General features: G+C 36.4%; 1 protein-coding gene across 6 annotated transcripts in view; it reads left to right on the top strand.

The window, feature by feature from the left end:
- Window positions 1-15,483, top strand: part of CNOT2 (CCR4-NOT transcription complex subunit 2) — a 94,437-nt gene that overhangs the window by 56,973 nt on the left and 21,981 nt on the right. For all 6 annotated transcript variants that reach the window (XM_069773529.1, XM_069773534.1, XM_069773532.1 and 3 more), the window contains 3 exons: window positions 10,364-10,430; window positions 13,820-13,967; window positions 14,589-14,771. In XM_069773529.1, the coding sequence (XP_069629630.1) occupies window positions 10,364-10,430; window positions 13,820-13,967; window positions 14,589-14,771 (398 nt within the window). The remainder of the gene's footprint in view (window positions 1-10,363; window positions 10,431-13,819; window positions 13,968-14,588; window positions 14,772-15,483) is intronic.

Here is a 15,483-nt window from a genome sequence, read left to right as displayed (position 1 = left end):
CTGTACACCTGTGATCACTCATGTATAGCTAAATGTATATTCTGTATTACATGATCCTTTTGATACCTCATTTGGCTCACAGTAGATGAGAAAGGTTCAAAGAGTGGTTGTATTCTTTTTATTTTCCAACCAATTTTTCAGCTTTGAAAACCTTTTTCAATTGAAAATAACCATGTTTTCAAATAATCTTTCAACTGGAATTCTACTAAATATGTTGTTCTGTATGTGAGAACACAATAAATATATTGACTGTGTTGTTATTTGGATAACACTTAGTATTGACAGACAAAAATAAATTTGCTCAGAATTTTCTCTGAGTAAGCTAATAAAGACTAATGTTCAAAACCTGGATCCAGTTTTATGAACACCTGGGGGGAAAAATGTCCAGCATTCTATATCTTGAAACATTTTGAATCTTTCTGTCTTCATGTTTATGTTGAAATGGAGTAGGCAAATGTGGGGACAAAATAAAGGTAGAAGAAACTTTGTGGAAAGGAGGAAATCACTTTTATATTCAGGAAAGCCAACTGGTAATAAAAAAAGATTAAAACATAGCATACACAATTTCTTTGTAAGCTTACTGAAAAACAGCAGTCTTTATACCTTTTTTTTATAGTAGAATTATCTAAACAAGGTGCAGTTTTACTGCAATTTAAATTCTTCCTCTTTTTTTTTTTTTTTTTCATTTTCAGTTTCTTGTATATCTTTTACTGAGAGCAGGAAAAATGAATGTATTGCAGGTTTTAGCATCATGCATATATATGAATCCCGAGTCCTTCATTCATGCTTTGTTTATCCTCTAGAGTTCTTCAACCTGAAATAGGGTGGTGCTGAGGGAAGCCCTCTGTGAATGGCCTCCTTAAATACTGCCCTTTGCAAAGGGCTAGAGCTTGTTTAGTATTTACCCTCATACTGGACATGACTATGGGTTTTTTTCTGGTTTTTGCTTTGTTGAAGTGTTACTGATTCTGACCTTAAAAGTTGCTACTTTCCGAGGAATTGTTACTGTGCATGTGTATGTGTACTCCAAGCAGAGGAGTATACAGAATGGTGAAACCTTCCTAAAACTTAGAGTAGAGTAAGGACTATTACTGAAAGCATATTCTGTATAAACTTCGGAACCTATTTTTCACTTTAATTTTACAGTAGGGTTTCTGTACTTGTGAAGAGGCAGGTGGGGTACATTGATGACTTGCGCACAGTTTTTGACTGGGTTGGGAGCTTTTCAGCTTTCTACCTTGTTTTAACACCTAAGGTGGAGGGTTTAAATTTTTTCAAATTATATTAGGAAATAATTCTTCATTCACTAAGTGAAAAAAGAATTTAGAACCTATCTGAAAAAGATGTGAAAAAAATATTTTATGCCTTTAATAAACAATTTTTATAGCACTTACTGATGTGGTATTCTTGTGACTTGTTGCTTTAGCTAATTTGTATTTTAAAATAATTTCCTTTACACAAAGGTGAAGTGAACTAAGACTGCTTAAGTCCTGTCTTAAATTTTGAAGAGTTTTTACAAGTGGAAAGTAGCAACAGCAAATAGTTTAGGACATGTTATTTTTATTTCAGAACCTCAGTGTAGCTAAAACCTAAAAGCTTTCTTTTAACTTGCCTGTTGTTTTCTCAGTAGGGAATCAGTTCTAGACAGGCCGGACTGATACGGTAATTGAAATGGAAAAGTTGCATGTTACTCATGTGCACAAAGTGCTTCTAAAATCATATGGATGCTGTTTGGGTCTGTTGTTTTAGGCACAAAATTATGGTTCCTTAGATGAGATTAGGTCTTACTTAAGCCATCTAATGCTTTCATTTTACTAAATGAGCGGCTTTGCCTTGAGTCATCACAAACCTTGCTATGCTAAGTAGGGAAGTGGAACAGAGTATATCCATGAATGCTCTGTCTATGAATTCTGCTGCACTTCGGGTCAGTGCATGATAACCAAGTCAATAATCTTTTGGCAAAGAAATTGGGCGTTTTATAGAACTTGCAGAAAATGGAACAGTTTAAGAAAATAGTTTAAGATTTCTCTTGAAACAAGTGTGGTCCTGTAACTTAAATTGACAACGAGATGCACAGTGTGCCCATAAAATAATCGCAGAACCTATTTGTGGCCAATTTCACCAACTTAATTAAGCTGTCTTTGCACTCAGCAAAATAGTTTTGAGGACAAGGTACATGTATTTTTATTTAGGTAGAGTGACAGTGGTAGAAATTGGTAACTCAAAGCCTTCATATACTTTTGAATCTACTGTCTTCAAATGAGGAGAAAAAAAATGACAATGAGATTTGAGAGAAGATGGGACCCATTCAGTCTGAACTTCTTTGATTTCTCATATATAAGAATGTAAGTAGTGCTCCACAAAGTTTGACCAGTGTAGACCAACCCCCTGAAGATGCCTATGTGACAATGTAGGATCAGGGCATCTTCTGTTGTTCTGAACTGCAGTCATAAATCTGACAGTAGACAGACATGCCTTTTAATGAAGATCTGCCCAAATAATGAGGAAGGTTAGGAGAAATTTTTCAGTGAGTGCTTTTTCTGTTTCTTGGCCCAGTGCTTTGCTGTTCATTTTCTCTCCCAGTTGCTCAACAGATGATAAAATGCTTACAGCAACATAGTAATAATTCTCTGATTTGCACTCCTAATGGGTTAGTTTGCTGAGCTTATTCTCCTCTCTGAAAAATCTTAACGTTTTAACTCATTCTGGACTTTCTCAGTTGAGACCTGACGTTCTTTCAAAATGTGGCTTCTTATGAAGTCAAATATATTTTAACAATTAGAGCAAGTGAGATCTAGCCTGCAGATTAGATTTGGCTCATTGCAACTATTTATCTAGCTCCCTGGCACTACCTTCCCTGAAGTAGGTCTTCATGTTTGGATATTGAGCTTAGCGAAAAGCGTTATTGATTCTGGGAGCCTGCTTTCCAGAGGTTTCTTCCATCCTGATGTAATAGAAGCATTTCTGTGATGGATCAAATTCAGGTGTTCCTCTGTCGTGAGACAGTTACATGAAGGCAGGTGTCATTGGGTTTGTCTGGTAATGGACGTGATGGTGGTGATACAACGAAGGGGTTGTCAGAAGCTGTTATCAAAGCCTTTTACTGCGAACTTCCATCAAAGTAATTTATGGAACCTTTACCTAACTGTTACTGTGTTTGAAAATGTATGGCCTTATAAAGAAGTGGTACTTTTACAAGAGAGAAGACCCTGAAACAAGGCTTAGCTTACCATGGAGATACAGATCCAGAATCTTGCTAAGGTTGGGAAACTACATGTGGAAGGGTTTAATCAGTCTTCTGGAGACAGCTTTGGCTTTAAGAGTTGCTGAACACCACGTTGTTCCAGCTGGATTGTTGACTTTCTAATGCTATTTTTTAGGATTCTAAGGAAACCTGTGGTATCTTGTTTCCCAAGGCATCTTTCTTGGCATTTGCCGTAGTCATTGCACGAGAGCTTGTTAGCTTAGTCATAATTTAACTTAAGATGCTGCACATGGAGTTGTAAGTATTTAAGAATTCCCATTGAACTCTCTTGTGTCAGGAGCAGTCGCAGCATTCATGCTAATGCTGGCTGATTGAATAGAGCTGTTTTACATTAATGGAACTTGTAGTCTGAATAGTTTTGATCCATTTGTGGAGAAAAAAAAAAGTAAAGCTTGTTTGGGGAAGAAAATAGATTAATGTCTTTAATTATAAATGGCAAATGAGTATTTTCATATGCATTACTTTGCATGTAAACATACTTGTAGATTTGACTGAACAGTGGGTTGGTTTGCTCTGCTTGCTTTGTGAAACACATGGCTTAAGCTTTTTTCTTTGAAGTGTGAGTTGCAAAGCAACAGAGTTGCTTTTTACCTTCCCAGAGAGTGATTAAACATTCTTTGCATCTTTTAGTGAGTACATAATATGGTTTTTTAAAAAACAAACTTGTAAGTGAATGAAAATTGCAGTGCCATTACTGAAAACAGTTGGAAGGACTTGCAGGGGATGAGATTAGAATCAAATTGTGTTTTAGTGAGTATACCCTTTCAGAGCCTATTGTCATTCTACCTATAGCTTGTGTTTTCATAATAAAGTTACACAGTATGAAGAAAGAACAAAAAGTTTAGAATGCAAAATGGAGCCTTGTACTGTGTCACCTACAAGTTTGTACCTGGATGGGTTTATCAAATAAAGCAATACATGATAAACTAATTCTACTTAGAGAGGAAAATGGGGTTTTATCCTCTGTCACAGAGTTTGCAAAAAGTATGTATCTAAATTGAAGTTATTTCACATGACTTACTTCACAATTTGAAATTATATCATAAAGAAATTAATTTCACTATTGATGACTGTAGTATATAATTTTCACCATGATTGAGTTTGTATTTAGATTTTTTTATAGAAGAACTAAAGGACTCTGGTAGGTGTTGTTTCTGTGCTTCATCTAAAAGCTGTATTTTACTGCATCTCCACTTAAATCAACAGTATATAATAGTTTTTGTATGTCAGCTTTAGCATTTGAAGTGGTTCCTTGGACCAGATTAATTCCATGCATAAAATCATCTGCCTTTCTAGAGGGGGAGGTTATGGCTTCTTACACAATAATTCAGTTCACTGAACATACTGTATTGTAATATTGGTGGTTTACATGCACACTGTCTGGGTGGTTGGGGTTTTGTTTGCTAGTTTGTTTTTTAGTTTTTCATATGCAACTGGTTATTTAATTGAAATGAAATATTTGCTTTGTTGTCCCAGTTCTTAATCGCTTATGTCATTTTTTGTAGCAGCTTTCAATGAGTTTTCAGTAATCTTTTGGCTCATTAATATACTGTACCATCAAACTGAATGTCTCTGCACAGGGAGAATTTTTTTTTTTTAGAGTTCTGCTTTAACAGCCATGTTAATCTCATTTAATAATGTCATTGTCATTTAAAGGCAACATCTTGCCTTTAAGATCTTGAGATACTGCTGCCAACAACAGTGAGGTCCTACCTCCTTGTGCTTCCCAAGTGCCACTGGAAGCAGAAAACCAAAACTGTAAATGATGAAATCTGAAAGATCGAATAAAATTTCATTGATTTTTCACTATTGTATTTGATTTTATATTTCACAAATAATTTATACCAGTAACAATTCTTTGCTTGCAAATAATACCCTGCAAATATACAGCTTTCAGAATTTCTTCATTGATCTCTGATTTTTGAGATTTGGAAGTATTTTGTTGTAACGTGTGAATTTTGTGAACGCTGTATTAAAAAGCATTATGTAATCTAGAGGAGGACTAATAATAATACTAAATATTAAACTGGTATAGAAAAGTCTTTTTTTAATCTCTTATTTGTTGGTTTGATTTATTAGGTTTGATTTTTTTTTTTTTTTTTTTTTTTATGTCACTATAACACTCTCTCCTTTTGAGGCTGTGGGTCAGCTGTTTTATTATTAAATAGTGCAGCACAGATGGCAGATACCAGAAATAAAGTAGTGCAAATACAAAATAATGCTGATGTTTGCACCTGTGCGAAACCTGTCGTTTATCAGGCCAGATATTACTCACAGACTTACTTGCTTATTCTAACATGTTTTGCTTTTAGGAATTGACTTTGTAGCGCTGGAGTGATGTATTTTAACTTCAGCTTGCGTTGTGTTTCGGAAAGTAGCTTTAGGCTATAACTGCATAATGCAGCAGCCTTTGCAGAAGTGTGGCTTTCTGAGTTTTCTTGGTGCCGCTGTGCCGAGGTGCGCTACCGCGGCAGTTACGGTGATGGGCAGCCGTCCCCGCGGTAAATTGGGGGTTTGCTTGGAAGAGGTAGGATGCTGCGGTGCTGGTGGGGGAGGTGGGAACCCCATCAGCCTCCTCCCACCACCTCCCTCTGCTTTCAGGGGGGCTGCAGCCTCTGTTCACCAGCCTCCCGAGAGGTTTGTAAAATGCAGAGGGTTTTTTTCCACAATTCTGGCAAATTTAAGCAATTGCTGGTGCTGTTTTTCGAGATTGTTGACGCTCTTAAATGAACTTAACTGCAGTAAACTCAGCAAGACTTGACAAAAGCGGTTACAGTAAAATCTTCTTCATCACTAGGAGTAGGAAATTGCCTGATAGCACATTAGGGCTTACTGATTTTTGGTGTGGACCAGTCCAGAAAAACTGGGCCATCTGCTTACATCATCAGTTGGTTCGAGTTTAGATGCAGAATCTTCCGAGATCAGAACTGCGCTGTGACTGTTTGAGACTTGCGAGTAAAATGATGTTCACATCTTAGTTGACTGTCATCAACTCGGTCCTTCAGCCTGCCAGTACAGACTGTTGGTCCTTCTGTGTGCCAGCAGCATAAAGCGCACCCTTCGTGTTACACAAGGTCTTGTTTGCTCCGTTGTCTCCTTGCCCTGTGGGAAATGCAAGTCTGAGGCCTCCTCTGTCTCCTAACATGTCCAGGGAAAGCCAATTGAAACAATCTGTCTAGTTCAGTCATGCTCGGTTGGAATAGAAGCAAAAATCCTGTGCTATTTCACAACTGGGTTTTGTAGCTGTTAACCATTGGCAAATTGATTTAAACCTAAATGCCAAAGTTTGACGAGTGGAGGGGTTTTTTCTACACATGAAGCAAAAGCGATAGGTGTCTGAAACTTGCTCAACGATTTCCTTGATTACTAGTCACTTGTTTAAAGAAGTTGTTATTGTATACACAACTGCTAGAGTATGCTGTTCATTGACGTGATCGCAGTATTTTGGTACGTTTTGTTTTTCAAAGGTTGTTACAGGTATAATTCTGAGCATTTTTTTCCTAAAATACTGACATAATAGGGTAAAGCTTAAAAGGTCTTACCAACTGGAAGAGGCTTTAGTCACCTTAAGGGTTAGGCTGCTTTAGTTTTTATTAAGGTTATCATGATCTTTGGCTGTTGCAGACTAAAAGAAATTCAAGAGTTACTTCTAGCCACTGTTGCAAGTACACTCTTGGAGAGTTGTTGTATTTTGTGTGTCATGTGGCTAGTAGTCTGGTCAGATAATACAATGATTGCAGAATGCCAGAATGAATGTTTTAAATACTACCAATAGTGTTCATCTTGAATCTTCATTATCTTTGGTAGACCAAGTTTGAGTGGCCTATAATAATGACTTAGAGGTTGTGAATGCATATAAATGTCTGAGTAGCACAGGTTAAGGTTTTGGCTAATTTAGTTGTTTTGTTGTTGACCTAAATTATGTGGAAATAATAGAAAAAGAAGGCAAAATTTTAAACTGGACCTTACTTAGCTATGACAGAAAAAAGCATTCAATACTGGGGAGGGGTTTTGGGGGATATTACAAAATAAACTGTTCCTTTTCTGTGAGATTTGAGAAATGCTGCATTTAATCAGCCTGGAACAGATCCACAGAAATTTTTATTTATTTCTTCTTGAGGCTTGTTATCTTTGATGTTCTAAGTATGTTATGACTTTAAGACTAGTTATTAGACTTATTGAATTTAATACTTGGCCTTTATTATGTTTTTCTATAAAGGTTTCTCTACAAGTCATTTTGCAATTAACTTTTCACGTAAAAGCAAATGGCACAATACATGTGACCTACTTTGCAATGTTTCAAAAGAAAATCCAATTTCTAATAAGCAGTGTTCATTAAGTATTATTTGCCATTCCTTTTCTTTTAACTGAATTTAAAAAATCAAGTAGTACTCAGTGTAGAAGAGGTACGATTCTTTTTCCTCTCTTTCAAGTAATCTAGTACCTCTTAGGGCTGTGATTTTTTTCAAATAGTTTTTTTGTATCTAAGTTAACATTATAAATAAAAGGGTTTTATGCTGAGCTTTGTACCATCGTCTGCTAATTATATCACATGCCATCACAGCAATTTTTGAATGCCCTCAGTAGCTGTTCTTACAGGATCTTGTTTTTGGCTTAACTGTTTTGCTTACCTGTCCTAAAGCTAGTAGTACTTTTTGACTGCTGTTTCTATCTCAATATCTGGTTGGTTTGGGATATTTTTTTCTTTGCTTGTGTGCCCTTGTCATTGTCTCTGAAGGTATCTCATAACCTTTTTCTATCATTTTTTTACTGTGGAATTACAATTTGCCACACCTTGCAACATGTTCTTGGATTTTCCAGCTTCTCCAAGTTGAATGTTTTTTTTTTACCTCAACATTTTACTTTGACTTTCTGTTCTTAAAATCACTGTATGAGCTTGTTTTATCAGTGTTTAACAAACATCAGTTTGTTAGTTTGGGTGGGGAGTGTGCTTTTGAAGTCTGTCTCCCAGGTATCCCCACTTCAGCATGCCTTGGTTCGCATTGCAGAGCAGTCTTGGTGTGAGTGAATTTGATTCCTTCTGGATCAAAATAGCCTGGAAGAGATGCTCCAGCAGTGCACCAAACGTGTTCTAGTCACTCACAGGCAACCAGTCCATGGCATCAGGTGTTATAGTCGCGGCTAACTAACTCCAGCTAGAAATGCATACAGTGTGTACGTTAGGCCCTCAGGATCAACTTTCTTGTTTCACAAATGCACTGCGCTCTGGCTGCATTGCTTGCTGATGCAGCTGTGGCCTGTGAACTTTGCTGTATGAGCGCTGAGCTGAAGCCACTAATAGTTATTTAAAGTGTTCTTTTTGTTTCTTTTTGTTCACAGCCAGTTCTTCACTAAGAAAGGAGACCTTTGGTCCAGTGTGGCCCAAACTTTAGTTATATTTTTTTCTGCAGGAGGTTTTTGTCTTAGTATTTCAAACCTTTTCGTGTATGCAAGTGTGAATGTTTATTGCTGTAGTTGCTTACTATCAAATATGTGCACCTTGCTCAAAGTATGTGTGAGTACATAATATTTTGGGGTGATATTTTTGATACGTTTTGTGATGGTCTACAGTAATTGCCTGCTATAATTTTTCTTCTCATGCCTTCTGTATGTATTCAAAAAATCATAAATACTTTGTGATTTACAGACATGAATGCTACTTTTGATATTTAGTGTCTACTCTGCATATCTTCTTTCTCATTTCTACCATCTAGATTTGGCCCCAGTATAGACAACTAGCAGATTCAGTTTATAAGGTTTGTTTGAGTTTTGTCTAGATTAAGTCAACAAAGCAATTTATCACAGTAGAAGCTATTTTGTTTTGAATTCTTTACTCTCAAGTTGAGAAAGCATGAAATCCCCTTATGTGTAAGAATCCAGACATTCCTTTCCTTGAAACCATCCTAAAATTCAATCCAAGTCCAGACTACTGCACTAAACAAGCAGATATTTGCCAATGGGTTGGTAAGTATGAGTAGAATATTCTGTTGTGAGCTGGATGGATTAGGTCAACTAATACCTCTTCTTGTTCCAAGGGCCAATCAGCTATACCTAATGTTGATGAACATCTAATCTGTTCTTAAAAACATCTAGGGATGGATGCTCCAGTGCTTAACTGTCCTTAAGATTGCAAAGGGCTTTTTTTTTTCCCAAATATTTAGCCTAAATCTCCTGTTTCTCAAATTCATTAATACTTTCCATTTCTGCAGCAGCATGGAGAGGTAGTTTATTCTTTTCCTCTTAGAGCAATGACTGGAAGCCTGGTGTCATGTCCCTACCTTAGTTGCCTTTTTGGAATATACAAATCCAAATCTCAGTCTTTCTTCATAGATCATGATTTTTTTTGTTTAGATCTCACTCTTCCCAAGAGTCTCTTTAGTTCATCACATTTCTTGTGTGATGTCTGAAAGTTGACAAAGAAGGTTTTAATGGAAGTATTTGGTAGTACGTGATATCTCTAAAGTAGGCATAATAGAGCAGGAGAGATTATTTCTGACATTTCTACATCTTACCTATTCATATGGTGTATACAAGTGTGCAGCTAGTGCTTAGGGCAGTGCATTATAATTTTAACATTGGAATCTTACCTGAAGTTCATCTCTTTCTATATACCTGCTGCTACCTAGTCACTCATTTCTGACCTTTTACTATTGTAACTGATAATATGAAACTGCACTTGCTGTTATTACATTGAACCAGGGATTGATCTGCTTGTATGATGCATGTTTGGGGGGGGGGGGGGGGAACCCTATATCTGATTTAAATAACAGGGTATTCCTTCTTCTGTAAAGGTGGGTTTTTTAGCTACAAGGATAGAAAAACTGAAAGCTTTTAGAGCTTCTTCCTCTATGCTATTTGTCGCAAGTAAAAGTCTGGTTGTATACATGTAAAGTCATACATTTTTATTGACATGTAATATACTTTTACAGTTGTTACTGTGCAGGTATTTTGGGGAGTCTCTAAAACTTTTGAGGACTTAAAAGGAGTTTTCAGTTGCTGTTTGACTTTCTTGGCAAAACAATACAGTGTTGTAAACTTTTAGAGCCAGATAGCACAGTATCTTGGTGTCTTTAATAACGTTTTATTCTTACATTTTAGATGCTGGCATCACCATCAACATCAGGTCAGCTGTCTCAGTTTGGGGCAAGTTTATACGGGCAACAAAGTAAGAATTCTTTTTATTGATGATATGTTTATTTTATGCTAAATATGTTCTAGTTTCACGCTCTTTGGATAAAGAACATGCATATGGCTTTGTTTTCTGGTGATTGTAAAAAAGACAGCATGTCTCCTTATTTGTGTGTTTGCGTTTTTTTTTAAGATACATTTGTGCTTTGCTTAGTGTGCATTTTTGCAGTGTTTAGTATGCAAAGTGTCATATGTTGACACTGTATAGCTGTTAAAAATCCAAATATAATCATCCTATAAGGAATGTCTGTGATTTAACTGTGACTCTCTGAAGGAAAATCTAAGGAAAGTGAGCTGGGCCAAAATGAGCCTAGCTCAGAAAAATATGTAAGGAATAGAAGGAAATTATACCTTAAATTGTAACTGTTATTTCATGCTCTACAGGAGCAATTGAATCTTGTGTACATGCTTGGCAACTCGCATTTGGCAAAGAACTATACCAGTAAGATTATTGCCTTCTGCACCACTGTTTGTGTTTTTTGTCCTCATACCTTGAAGATTTTTCTTCTGTACCTGCCATTCTTGTGTATACTGTTGCAATAGAAGACCTATGGGAGCAACAGTCACAGTATGTAGCGCTAGCCACCTAACTTAAGGGCCAGCGTTGAGAACTGAACCTCCTTGTAGCTGAGAGGTGCATCCAGAAAGTGACTCAGAATATCTTAAGTTAGATACAGTTACACAAGTAAAACAGGTTTGTGAACATCTCTCTTTTATCACTATATGCTTTTGAATGCTTGCAGCTTTCTTGCCAAGTGCATCTGACTTGGATTCTAAGAAAAAGTGTCTTCGGAGTACTTTAGAGAGTCTGGAGTTTTTTATCTGGACAAACTAAGAGCTTTGTCTGCTAGATGCATGGCCTTTACAGCTTCTTTCGGCTTTCTTCAAATAGTTTAAAAAATAAAGCGGTTTTGGTTTTGGTGGGGTTTTTTTGGTTTTTTTTGTTTGTTTGTTTGGGGTTTTTTTTACTATCTCAGTGGCTATTGATGAGTGACCATGTAATATAAACTGACATTTGATTATGCTACTGAGATTTATATGAGCAGTTTCTGGCCAGTCTGAGAGTCGTGTTTGGCTCTTGACTTTTTGGGTCCTGAATCTGGCACTATTGAACCTTTCAGATGTAACTGTGTAAAGATACTGAAGTAGTTTATTCAGTCTGTTTATCACAGTTATTTGTTGTTTATTTTTAAGGTTAACTTTTTTTCCTCAACTTTGTTGTTCATTCAGTTGGTTGTGGTGCCTAGGACATAATCTCTCTAACATGGAGACATGCATGGCTAAAAACTAGAAAGTAAATATTATTGGGGTTCAGTTTCTACCAAATATTGAGGAAAAAGGGGGAAGAAACTTCTGTGTTGAAGTCAATGCTTATGATTAAAATACTTCTAGGAAAAACAAAGCTGATAATCCCTATGTGCTTTTAGATTGGTAGCTGTCATTAAGCAAGACGTCACGCTATAGTTAATATAACTTAACTATTGGGCAGGAAATCGGCCACTTCATTGATCAGCCTCCAATACAGCCCATGCAGATCTCTTGTCTCAGTTAAAAAAGTGGAAAAAGGAAGCATAAGAAAAGAGTTTGGGTTTGTTTGGGTTTTTTTTCCCCTTATGGTTAATATTTCAACTGCCTCTCCTTGCCAGCCACAGGAGTATGGTTCTACTTCACTGTAACAGCCCTACTCATTAAAAATTCTAGTTTAAAGAAAGCCAACAACAAGAAATAACCATCAGTGTAAAACTGGCTTTGCTGAAACAAATGTTTGCACAAAATTAACCTGAATATTGTAATCATGTTTTTCAGTGTACTGTATCTAGTTTGGAAGTGTATGTATTTTTTTCTTTACCTTTTTTTTTTTTTAAATTCCACATAATTGTTAATCAGCGTGAAATATTATTTATAATATATATTTATGCTCATTGAAATTATTCTGATGCAGCAAATTGCCAAAATATTTACAGTGAACACCTTGATATAATTAGCATTTAATGAAGTCTTAGGAGGCTTGTTATAGCAAGTCACACTACCTCTTAATCTGAATGTATAGATCTGAAGTGTTATCAAAACTGTTATTGCAAACTTGGATTGCAAATTGTAGGGTAAGACACAGACAGAAAGCAGTTCTTAAAGTGAGAGCGCTAAATGACTGGGAGGTTTCTTCAGACCTTGTCCATTGTAATAACCTGAGCGTATGCTATGTCCGTTCTTTGCATTCTTAGTATTTAATCACGCTATACACTGGCATATTCAGCTCTTCTGCAGGGATAATCCACCATGGGAGAGTGTTGATTCATCATAATTTTTCGTTTGTTTGGTCTGCAAGATAAGGTTTTAAGTTCTGTGAGTCTACCTCAGCAGCCTTATGCCAAAGCAGTAGGGACCGTTACTTATAGCTATCACATTTTATATGCTAAGTTTGTTTCTATTGATGTGTTGCACTAAATGACTTTTTCTTGTCTTTGAACGTCATTCCGAAACTTCATAAGCACAGAAAAGTGATGTGAGAATGATGAGAAACTTCATAAAGTTTTTGGACATTTTGAGACAGGGCAGCAACTGGTTATCTTTTGCTGTTCTGAGTTAAAGTAATTTTGTTCTTTACTTCACTGAAGTGCTTACTTTATTCTGTCACACCCAATTGTTTGCATAGAAAATACCTTTGATCACAATGTTAAAAATCTTCTGTATATTTTTACATGCTAATAGAGGGCAGTTAAAATTCTGCTTGCTTGCTTTTCCCAAAAGATGGAACTTGACTTGATCGTGGCCACTGAAGTTCTGTTATCAAAAAGAAGCAACTTAAACTTTACAGAGAACTGGCCTAAAATGTTGCTTTTGTTGTCCTAAAAGCAATGTTATTGTTAACTAAATATTCATAACTTTCTTTTTTTTCATTAAAGGTTTGCTTAATTTTTAGCAAGACAGATCACTGTTCTAAATACTCGCCAAACATATACCAGTTGGTTCAGAAGTAATGAATGTGTTTCTTGAGTGCAGTTACTAATTTTCTCAAAATGCTGCCTTTTTTGAGATAATTTGTAGATTTTCATGTCCTCATCAAAAACCTCAAAACTGAACCGTTTCTCTACAGTATGCATCTCAAAGGAAACAAAATTTTGTTAGTGACTCAAATACAGAAATTCCTTAAAGAGCCTTTCTAAAGTTTAACAGAAATGGGGCTAAATTTAAGATAATTGGGCTTCTACTGTGCAAAGAAGGACTTAGTTTTTACACTGCACTTTCCTTCAGTCTTTACACTTTTTTGTAGGTTGTCAGCATAAATTGTTTCCATCTACACCTGATGGAGAAGACTTTGTTCCTGATTGCTCTATGTCTCCACCCCTCTGAATTTTTTTTCAATAGGTGCACTAGGCCTTCCAATGAGGGGAATGAGCAACAATACCCCTCAGTTAAATCGCAGCTTATCACAAGGCACTCAGTTACCGAGCCACGTAACGCCAACAACAGGGGTACCAACAATGTCACTTCACACGCCTCCATCTCCGAGCAGGTATTTATTGATAGCCAATATTTCTGCGATTGTGTCGTTCTGCAGAGCTCTTGTTAAATGTTCTGCATATTTTGCCTCAACTACTTTACAGTCTGATTAATTAAAATAAGAAGAAAAGTAGTTTCTATTGACCACTGCCTGTGTTAGGGAAATAATACTGTAGAACAGTAAGGACTTACTGTAAGACAGTATTTGATTTTTGTATGTAAAGGACAAATTGCTGGCAAATTCTGCTTCAGAATGTAAGAGATTGTTTTTTGATTGTTCTGGTAAATGTACGGTTAAAATTTTTGTATGCATGTCATACACTGTATAAGAATATTAAGGTAGCAGGTCTGAAGTGCTTGTTAACTAAAGAGCTGTGACACCTTCTCAAATGCATAATACTTAAGTATTTATCTAAACCTGACCAAGGACTTGATTAGTATGTAATGGGTCATCTGGTATTTCTGAAGAAACCCAAAACTACATTAATTATAGAGAGTAATCCAAACATGCTGTGTTGACGCTAAGCACAAATTAAGTTGCAACAGCTCAGAGTCCGTCCTACATTAGTAATCTAAATGAGTAACCAAATACTATTGTACAGATTCATCTCTGTGGATGGTTTTTCTCTTTCAGGGGGATATTGCCTATGAATCCTAGGAATATGATGAACCACTCCCAGGTTGGTCAGGGCATTGGAATTCCCAGCAGGACAAACAGCATGAGCAGTTCAGGGTTAGGCAGCCCCAACAGAAGCTCTCCAAGCATAATATGTATGCCAAAGCAGCAACCCTCTCGACAACCTTTTACTGTGAACAGGTAAGGCTGTTTAGTTGGACCATCCCTGTACAGCCATGGAGATGCTTAAATGCCGCTCTGGAAATCTAATTTTTATCCTTTAGAATAAAGCTCAAAAGCCGCTTCATGCATTCTCATCTCCTGGCAATAAACTTTGAAGCTGCTTTTAATAGTCACGCAAGCTTTTTGAGGCCTTAAGCTAAATTCTGTTTTTGACTATTGAATTTCTACTGCTGCTTCTTTAAAATATGTGATGTTTCTCATGTGTTCACAAGTTTGTTTTTGAAACATATCTTGACTTTTGGGTATATGCATCCATTTTAAGACTATTCATCTATGGGTGTTTGGGAAGAAGTAAGGCAAGATTTAAAAACACAATAGTTATTCTGGAAGAATAGTTAACTGATGCAGACACAGTAGGGACTTAGTATTTTCTTCTTTAAATTCAGGAATAATACAGAGAACAGTAGTTTGCTATTCATTTAAGGATTTGGTGCTCATTTGGATGCCAAAAGCTTCTCAATCACTTCTGCTCTTTTTCTAACACTGGGCAAGATTCTAATATCATAAATCATTAGGCTTTAACTGTGGTTTGGTGCTGTGTTTATGCTCAGTTCATGCTGATAAACTTGTAGTAAAAAGTGTGTTTGATTCTAATTATTTAATGTGTGTAGTCACAGCTTCACACAGCTGACTGCTTTCCAGGCTTCATTCCATGACCTCACTGTCTCTG

This window comes from Haliaeetus albicilla, chromosome 28 (assembly GCF_947461875.1).
Source record: "Haliaeetus albicilla chromosome 28, bHalAlb1.1, whole genome shotgun sequence".
Lineage (NCBI taxonomy): Eukaryota > Metazoa > Chordata > Aves > Accipitriformes > Accipitridae > Haliaeetus > Haliaeetus albicilla.
This window is presented reverse-complemented; position numbering and strand designations above follow the sequence as displayed.